Source organism: Pteropus vampyrus, unplaced genomic scaffold, assembly GCF_000151845.1.
Source record: "Pteropus vampyrus isolate Shadow unplaced genomic scaffold, Pvam_2.0 Scaffold147, whole genome shotgun sequence".
Taxonomy (NCBI): domain Eukaryota; kingdom Metazoa; phylum Chordata; class Mammalia; order Chiroptera; family Pteropodidae; genus Pteropus; species Pteropus vampyrus.
In genome coordinates, this window is record NW_011888928.1 from 772,614 (window position 1) to 782,260 (window position 9,647).

At 41.4% G+C, this 9,647-nt stretch overlaps 1 protein-coding gene across 1 annotated transcript in view; it reads right to left on the reverse strand.

The window, feature by feature from the left end:
* The window catches only part of EYA2 (EYA transcriptional coactivator and phosphatase 2), a 154,508-nt gene that overhangs the window by 87,678 nt on the left and 57,183 nt on the right, over positions 1 to 9,647 (reverse strand). Inside the window, exons 5-6 of the mRNA XM_011369390.2 lie at positions 4,999 to 5,066; positions 2,993 to 3,170 (exon numbers count right to left, since the gene is read on the reverse strand). Coding sequence (XP_011367692.1) covers positions 2,993 to 3,170; positions 4,999 to 5,066 — 246 coding nt within the window. The remainder of the gene's footprint in view (positions 1 to 2,992; positions 3,171 to 4,998; positions 5,067 to 9,647) is intronic.

Consider the following 9,647-nt stretch of genomic DNA (forward strand, 5'->3'; position numbering starts at 1 on the left):
CATTCAGGCTGTACCCACACACGAGTGCACAAATCTCCATATATGGAGATTTATTAAAGGAATTGGCTCACATGGTTATAGAGGCTGAGAAGTCCCACAATCTGCCATCTGCAAGCCATCTGTAGAATGAGGAAAAGGTGTGGTATAATTCAGCCTGAGCTCAAGAGCCTGAGAAACAAGAGCCCTGATGTCTGAGGTCAGGGGAAGATCGATGGATGTCCCAGCTCTTCAAGAGAGTGAAACTGCCCTTCCTCTGCCGTTTTGTTCCAATGTGGACCCTGGATGGATTGGATGATGCCGGCCCACACTGGGGAGGGCTATCTTCTCCACTCGGTCCACCAATTCAAATGCTAATCTCTTCTGGAGACACCCTCACAGACACCCAGAATTAATGTTTTACCAGCGACTGGGGCATCCTTTAGCCCAGTCAAGCTGACACACAAAATTAACTATCACTCATGGGTTATTACAAGTGTATTCTTTAGCTTCCAAATATTTGGTAGTTTTCCAAAAATCTTTCCATTATTTATTTCTAATTTAATTCTGTTTTCAGAGAACATTATTTGTATGACTCGGATCCTTTTAAATGTAATGAAACTTGATTTAAGGCCCAGAATATGTCTATTTTGGTAAATGTCTCATATGTACTTGAAAAAAAAAATGTATTTTGCTGTTGTTGAGTGGAATGGATTAAAGACTGTCTATTACATTTCATCTTTTCTTTTAACTCTAGTTCTCTCCCCGGAGAAAATGTTAACAGTTGCTTTTAAATCCTTCCGGAAATTTCCTATGCAAATATGGGTATTAAACTATACTTACACTTAAAAAAAACCAAAACCCAGGATCCTAATATACATGTAGTCCTCCTGTGCCTTGCTTTTTTTCACAATCACTCAAAGAGAGATCCATATTAGATATACCTAGCTTATTCTTTTTTAATAGATGTGTAGTGTGCCACTGGTGGATGCATTATAATTTACTTAACCTGACTCCTGTTAATGGATATTCAAGTTGTTTCCAGTCTTTTGCTATGATGCTATTTCAATAAATCATCTTTTTTGCTTAAATCTTTGTATCTATGTGGGAATTTTTATCTTTAGCATAAATCCTAGAAGCAGAAAAATTGGGTTAAAGAGTACATGCATTTTTAATTTGTTAGATACTGTCAATCTGCATGGAAGAGCCTTCCGAGTTTCTTTTTGAGAGATTAAAAAAATATTTTCTCATTCTATTTACTGAGGGAGACCATTTAAGAAGTTTAAAAAAATCCCCCAACTTTTTTTAGGATAATTTGTATCATACTTAAAAATATTTAAAAAAAAAGTTCTTAAGCAACCACTACTAACTGTCCTTTATTCTGAGTAACGTCAGATGTTCAGATTCTGCCCTCTACGTCAGCAAGTTGTCCTGCAATCATCTGCAAATTGTTGGGGCTTTATATGACTGCTAATTTGCAGTCAATGCAGACTGCACTGAGGAGGTGGGGCTGAGGGTCTAGGAGGGAGAAGAGCATTAGGCAATGCAAAGAGTGAGCCTGATCTGTCGGCAATATGTAAACCTCTTGAGCCTCTGGGGTTTGGAACCAACCACTCAAGGATATCCTGGATAATTTCAAAAGTGGAGGTTTTATGGGAAATTTTAAGAGAGGGCATGAGTATGAGCATTTGTGTGTTTGTGTGTGCGTGTACATACACACACAAATGCATACATGCCCTTCCTTTACAAAGAACACTGAGGAAAAGAAGCAAGAAACTTCAGTTATAGCTGACAATTATTTATGTCATTAGATTTTATGTCAGCTTGTTAGATATACAGTAAAAACCATCTCAACCACTTATCATTGAACCTTAGATAAATGAAGAACGGGAGGAAACAATAAAGAAAAATTTCAGAGAAACACAAGGGGCCTTTATGTTTGCTCCTGATGGGGAACAAAAATGACCTTCTCACATAACCCAAATTCTTGTGAAGCGAATCTTGGGGATCCAGTTTGCCACTGAATTACAGATGGATGGGGCATCTATTGAAAGTTTTCTGCTTATATTTCCTTTCTGAACCCAGATGGGGGAGGCCACCTTTTAAAAAAGCAGGATGGTCAAAGATACTTCAGGATTATGACAAAGAAAAGTTTGTTAAATTCCGCACCCTTCAAAGAAAACAATTTGGAAATTATTACATATGCATTCCTTAAGTAGTCTGTGGTGAGATAGCACACTGACAAAAATCAATGCTCAAGCCCTAAACTGCCTCAAAAGTTGACTAAAAAGGCTTGGTCATGTTGTCTCCGTGTATCACCAAACCAGGGACAACTAACACCCCCAGGAAAGGAAAATACAAGGGCTAAAAGCAACACCTACAGCAAGAACTCCAGGAACAAAACAGGTGGGTCTTCACTATTGTTCTGTTTCTAACCATCAAGCAATTAATATTTACTGAATGAATGTCCACACACCATCGTGCTAGCTTAGCTTCTACAGAGCTCCAAGACATTGGTAGGTTTCAAGAAACAAAGAAAGGATCATAACACGATGATATTTCTTTTCACTTGGACATTCTAATTTATTGCTATTCTGTAATTTAATGTTGATAAATTCCAAACTGTCTCCTAAAAGAGAAGACACGTGCATAGAAGCTTGTGGAATGAATGAATAAATTCACAGGCCAGTGACTTGGTTGCACAGGGATGTGCATCCCCAAGGGGCCAAGATGTGGACTCTCCCACATGTTGCTCATAATCTAGATGGGTTCCATAGGTTGAAATTAGAATTTTTCGGTAAATATTTCTGACTTTTAAACATGGGTGCAATTAAACACACACACACACACACACACACACACACACACACACACACACACCCCAAAATATATCTCAGGGCTATATTTAGCCCTTGGGTGACTAGTTCATTATAGTTGGGACCTACGTCCAGTCTGTCTTTCACATAAGAGCTCAGACCACAGCCATGAATGACCATGCGACGGTGACTGTACGTACCTGCAAGTGACTCAGAACTCTGGTTGGGGACGCTGTGCGATGCCTCCTGGAGGACGTAGGTGGACGTGGAGATGGGGGAAGGGCAGATGCCGCTGGCGGGGACGTAAGGTGGGCTGTAGGATGAGCTGTAGTACTGGGAGTACTGGCTCTGAGGGAAGCCAGCGTAGGAAGGGTAGTCCTGGAAAGGGGAGCACACAGGCGGTGAGTGAGGAAGGCTCTCCGGGCTGGAGCCTTCAGTGGGCGGGGTCACAGGCTGATGAAGGCGGGGCCTCGTGGGGCGGGTCTAATAACTCTGTCTCTGTCCCCCATTAGAATAAAAGCTGAGGACAGGGACTTCCCCCCAGAAGCAGACCCTGAGAGAGGATTCAAGTGCAAATAGTGTACTCAAGAGGTGAAAAAGACAGCAGTCGGTGAGCTGGTGAGGTAGTGAAGGGACGAAGGGAAAACAGCCAATCCAGAGGCATCTAAGTGGGGACTGGAGTAAATTCTATGGGGGAGACGCTGGATGGTATAAAACACACATCTCAAAATGATCTCGCCAAGGAGCAAAGGAGCCAACTCTAGCTAGCTTTGGGAGCTGCTCCCATGAGGTTTTAATTCCCTGGCCCTACCTGCCTGCCCTGTGCATCGGTTCTAGAAAACACCCTTGGGCCCAGGGATGCAGACACTGGCAGCTGGAGGTCAGCAGGTGTACTCCGAGGGACATGGACGTGGCCCTGACAGGGCCCGTCGTGGTCACTGCTATATCCTCAGTGTCTAAAACAATGCCAGACACATAGGGCATAAAATAAATACTGGATATTCATGAACAAATGGATGAGTAATAAAGTTCACATACACACCTAGCAGACTAGGTGACAGTTTAGGTTCGTGAGAGGTGCAAAAACAATGGCACCTACACAGAAATAGGGATCCAGCATCTTCTATGAGGGAGTCTTGGAGATCGAATCAAAGAACGCCAACCCTCTTTTATCAAGCTTTGCTTAAATCAGCCAGACAGTCCAATTCTCCCACAACAGTCATTTAAATATTCTGCCCCATCCTCACCACACGTCAGTGCTTCTTGACCCTACAAGGAACTCATGGAAAGTTTGCCCTCCTGGGCCCCACCCCAGACCTGAATCAGAATTTCTGGGGGCAGCATTTAGGGAGTCTGCATTTTTTGACAAACTCTTATGGTGAAATGGACAAACACCCAGAGTGAAGAACCACACCTTAAAAAGTACTCTTTAATTTATAAGTATTTTTACCTATATATATAGTACACAGGAAATAATACAAAAATATATGAAACAATGTTCACACATTCCAAGGTTTAAGTCATTTAGATTCTTCAGCTCACTGAAGAAGAAATAGTACATTCCTCATATTTAAATATGTTAAATATTCCTAAAGCCCATCTATCCTGGGGTAGTTCTGTTGAAACACCAGCCTGAAAGCATGTTAATATTTTGTTTTGATAGAATTTTAGACTGAGAAGAACGGTGCACGAATGGCACAGAGTTCTCGTACACCTTTAGCAGGTTAATTCTTAATTCACTCTCTGAAACCAAGAGAATCAAACTATGAGCCAGCACTCATCTTTACAGTGTTGACTTAGTTCGATTTAACCAGTGTTTATAAAGCCCCCACTGTGTGCTGGGCACTCAACACTGGGACACAGAGGCAGAGAAGATGCACCTTCACCCTTCAGAAGCTCACAGTCCAGAGAAAGAGCACACGTGATTGTGGTCATATATTCTAGATGTGACAGTCAGTGGGTGTCTTTGGCGCAGGTCAGTATGTAATATATAATATGGCCTCTGTCATCTTGGAAATCTAGTGATTACAATTTCTCTGACTCTACACTGAACCTCTCCAATGGCTTTTTGGACAATTTGGCTGGATTTTGGACAATCTGGCTGGATTTCTGGTGGGGATCTTGGGCAGAAGGAGGTGTTCTGAATGCCCTCATTTAAGAGGACTGACTACTTAAGGAAAAAAACCGAGACAGCTGGTGGGTGTACCTGGTGGACGCTGCCGAATCCAGCCGCGCTGGTCAGTCCATTGGCTCCTTGATACATCCCCGCTGTGCCTGTGGGAAGGAGGAACAGGGGGACAGATGAGGTTTCTCATGGTCAGAGGGGGACATGGAGGAGAAAGATGCAGTGGAAAGGTGGGGTCTTTGAGGTCTGATAGGTTGGAATGGAACCTGTGACTTTGGCAAGTCTTCAAATCTCTCTGAATCTCAGTTCTCTCAATTAATGAGTAAAATAACACCATCAAAGCACTGTGGTGAGAAATAAATGAGATAGTGCACACAACACAGTTTCCGGTACTTGATAATTTTTAAAAAATTGTTTATTTTAAAAAAATTGTGGAAAAGGCACATAAAATTTAAAATTTTACTATTTTTAAGTGTGCCACTATTTTTAGTGGCATTAAGTACATTCACATTGTTGGGCAGCCATTGCCACCATCCGTCTCCAGAACTTTCTTTATCTTACAAAACTGGAACTGAGTACCCATTAAACAGCCACCCCCCCTTTGCCCCTCCCCCAGCCCGGCACCCATCCTTCTACTCTGTCTTTATAAATTTGACTACTTTAGGTACCTTATCCTGCGACTGGCTTATTTCATTTCGTATAATGGCTTCCAAATTTTACCCACGTTCCGGCATGTGTCAGAATTTCCTTCCTTTTTAAGACTGAATAAAGTTCCATTGTATGTATATTCCACATTTTTTTTAATTCACTCATCTGCTTACGGACACTTGGGTTGCTTCCACTTTTTGGCTATCACAAATAATGTTGTTTTTTTGGGGGGCGGGGTATAGTACCATGCTATAAAATTCCCCCATTGAATTGTCAGTTGAATTATTTCTAAAGTAAACTGATATTGTGTGGCTGCCACTACGATGCAGTTTTAGAACATTTCCATCACCCTCCAAATTTGGAGTCAACCTCCCCTCGCATCCCCAGCCTCAGGCAACCACCGACCTGTTGCTGATTTTAGAGTATTGTCCTTTCTAGGTATTTCACAGAAGTGAAATCATACAATATGTACTTGTATCTGGCCTCTTTCTCTTAGCATCATGCTTTAGAAGCTCACCCATGTCGTAATGTGTATCAGTAGTTCATTCCTTTTTATTGCTGATTAGTCTCCCAGGGTGTGAATGTACTACATCCAGTTTTGGGCTGTTATGGGTAATGCTGCTATAAACACTTACGTACACATTCTTGTGTGGATACGTGTTTTGATTTCTCTTGGGCAGATCCCTAGAAGTAGCATTGTGGAGTCATGTGGTAAGAGTGTGCTTCATTTTTAAGAAGTGGCCAAACTCTCTTTCCAAGTGGCTGTGCCATTATACTTTCCTACGATCAGTGTGTGAGCATTCCAGTTTCTCCGGCACATGGTATTTTCAGTATTTTTGATACAGCCATTCTAGTAGGTATTTAGTACCATCTCATTGTGGTTTTAAGTAGCATTTCTTTAATGACTAACTCTGTTGGGCATCTTTTCATGTGCTTATGAGTCTATCTTCTTTGATGAAGATCTATTCAAATCTTTGGCCCATTAAAAAATAGTTAAGTTTGTCCCCTAATTAATGACCTGTAAGAGTTCCTTATGTATTCTGGACACGAGTTCTTTATTAGGTATATCTCTCCATCTGTAGCTTGTCTTTTCATTTTCTTAAAAAATTTTTTTTCATTTACAGTTGACATGCAATATTATATTAGTTTCAGGTGTACAGCATAGTGGTTAGACATTTATATAACTTACAGAGTGATCCCCTCCAATTAGTCTACCACTCCCCTGATCTTTTCTTAATGGTGTCTTTTGGAGAACAAAAGTTTTTAAGTTATCATTTTTTACTTCTATAGATCTTACTTTTGCTGCCTAACCCAAGGTCATTAAAATTCTTTCCTATGTTTCCTTCTAGAAATTTTATAGTTTTAGTTCTTATATTTAGGTATGATCTAATGTAAACTAATTTTGATGTATGGTATGAGGTAAGGGTCTAAATTAATCTTTTTGTATATGGATATCCAATTGTTCCAGCACCACTGTAAAAAGCTTATCCTTTTTTCCACTGAATTGTTTGGCAACTTTGCCAAAAATTAATTGAAAATAAATGTGAGAGTTTATTTCTGGACTCTCTTTGCTGTTTCCCCATTGACATATCTATTTTATATCATCTTGTCTTGATTACTGTAGTTTTAGAGTAAGTTTTGAAATCAGGTTGTATAAGTTCTCCAACTTTCTTCTTGTTATTTTGGCATCTATGTGTAAATTTTGCATTTACATATCAATTTTAGAATAAGGTTGTCAATTTCTATTGGCCAGAAGGAAGTGGCATAACATTTTTCAAGTGTGTCAACCCAGAATTCTATATTCAGGGAAAATATCCTTCAGGAGTGAAGGGAAAATCAAGACATTCTCGAACAAAGGAAAACTAAGAACCTGAAAGCAAATCTACCCTGAAAGCATGGGCATATTCTTGTAACAGAAGGAGATTAAAAAAAGAAATCTTGAAACATCAGGAAAGAAGAAAGAAACAGAAAAGGAAAAGAGTAAAAACACAGGCAGAGTCTCTTCTCTGTGGAGTACGTCACCAGCTCAATAACAGTTTGCTATCAAATTTTCAGAATTACTTATTCAAAAGTGTCTTATCATTACAGAAAATATTAAAATGGTTCCAAAGTCAAATCTACAAAATAAACCATATTCCTTTCTAGGTGCGGGGGTATGTGCTGGGCACTGGGAAGACAGTGGAGGACAGTGGGCCGCCAGTAAGTACCTTCACTGGGAGCATGGGGGCCACAGCGAAGGGATCTGTGATGCCAAGTGGGGACGAGGTGGGGCCAGGGAAGGCTTCCTGGGGGAAATGACATCTACACTCTTACTGGAGAATACATAGCAGTTAGCAGGTGAAGAGAGCAAGAACCAGGAACATGGCCGCACCTGGGCATTCTCTCCTGATCTCCATTACATGGGGTCTTGTTTAAGGCCCAGAAATCACAGAATTTGTCCACACCAGTGTGGCACACTGAAATCTCAATTTGCCCTCAGTGGCCCATCCAGACATGTCCGGCAGAAAGTCTAGGCCAGCCTCTTCCATTCAAGGTCATTTTTGGGGTCATGGTTACCATGGCAACCCTACCTGCCAAAACTTAGGAACATGCCTGGCTTAAGACGTTTCCTGGATTCAGTGTTTTCTCTCCTGATTTCCCTTTTCTTTTGTGTCAACCTTCTGAATGATGGCTTCGGGCAGGTTTGGAAACAAACAGGCCACAGTCCCATCTCTTGGTACTCTTTGTCCAAAACAGCCTCTTGTTTGTTTTCATTTGTGACTGGCATCTGAAGAATGGACAGCTGAACAAACTGCAGTTTGCCAAGGGCAGTCACCAAAGCCCCTGCAGTGAGAGATCCATCCCATGCCAGAGGACCCAGGAGGAAGGGGGCACGTGGCCCCCAAAATCTTGTGCCACACCATGTGGTCTCTGGAGGGTTTTGCAAATGGATCCGCCCTGAGCTGGAATGTTGAACACTGGCTTCTTGTCTCCGTCTGGCTGGAATGTGTAGTGAGGGCTAGGGGAGGCGAGGACAGGAGGAGGAAAAACTCTCTCTTAAGGTGATGGTGGCAGGTCCTGCCAAGGGTTCTCCCAATACCCATTCACCCCTTCTCTCTCATATTGTCAGAATCTCTGCTTTTAAGCTGGGCACATGGCTGATGAGAATAAGCCCTACATTTCCCAGCTTCCCTTGTGGCTGGCTGCTGTGGCCATGTGATGAGTTGTAGATAAGGGAAGAGGGATGAGTTAATGTTTACAACATCCTGGCTGTGTTCTCTCTCTTCCTGATGAATGGGGCCATCTTGGAACACATGGCTAATCAGTAAGATATGAGGGGCTTGGAGCCCGGCCACGTTTGCCAGAACCGATGTGGCCAGAACTGCCACATCGGCTAGGCCTTTAGGTGAGAGAGGAATATGCTTCTTTCTTGTTGAAAACACTGCTATTTTCTATGCCATAGCAGAGAACTGCCATCTTTTTTTTTAAAAAAAAAGTTAATTTATTGATTGATTGGTTTTCTTGGATTTTAAGTAAAGGTTTACTGTCAATGCTTGGCTCAGTAAAACAACTTTTCAGTCAAAATTCATTCATTCATTCATTCACTCACTCATTCATTCAACAATCATTTCCTAGTGATGTACCAAATATTACTGTGTCAGGCACTGTTTTAGATATGGCAGTAAGCAAGGAGTTGATGCTTACACTCAGAGAGAGACAGAACACAATCGAGTGAACAGATACACAAGGAGTTAAGATAATTCCAGACAGATCCAAAGTAGTGATGCATTAGCATGGCACTACCGAAGCGTGGTCCGTGGACTGAAGCCTGCCTGCAAACTGGTTATTACCAGTCTGCGATGAGACAAATATAGAAATCAAGAGGCAGTGTGTAGAAACTTCTATTTTCTGCTGAATCTGATAATAAAAAAATCAGGGCTTGTAATTTGTGTGTCTTTTAAAAAATTCCATTGCTTCTCAATCTTTTTTTGTTATTACCACTGCTGTCCCCTCATCCTTTTTGACATTTCTCCCCCAAAACACCCCTGCCCCATGAAACTCTAATATTAAAAATATACCATATATCTGTTCAGGCACTTATA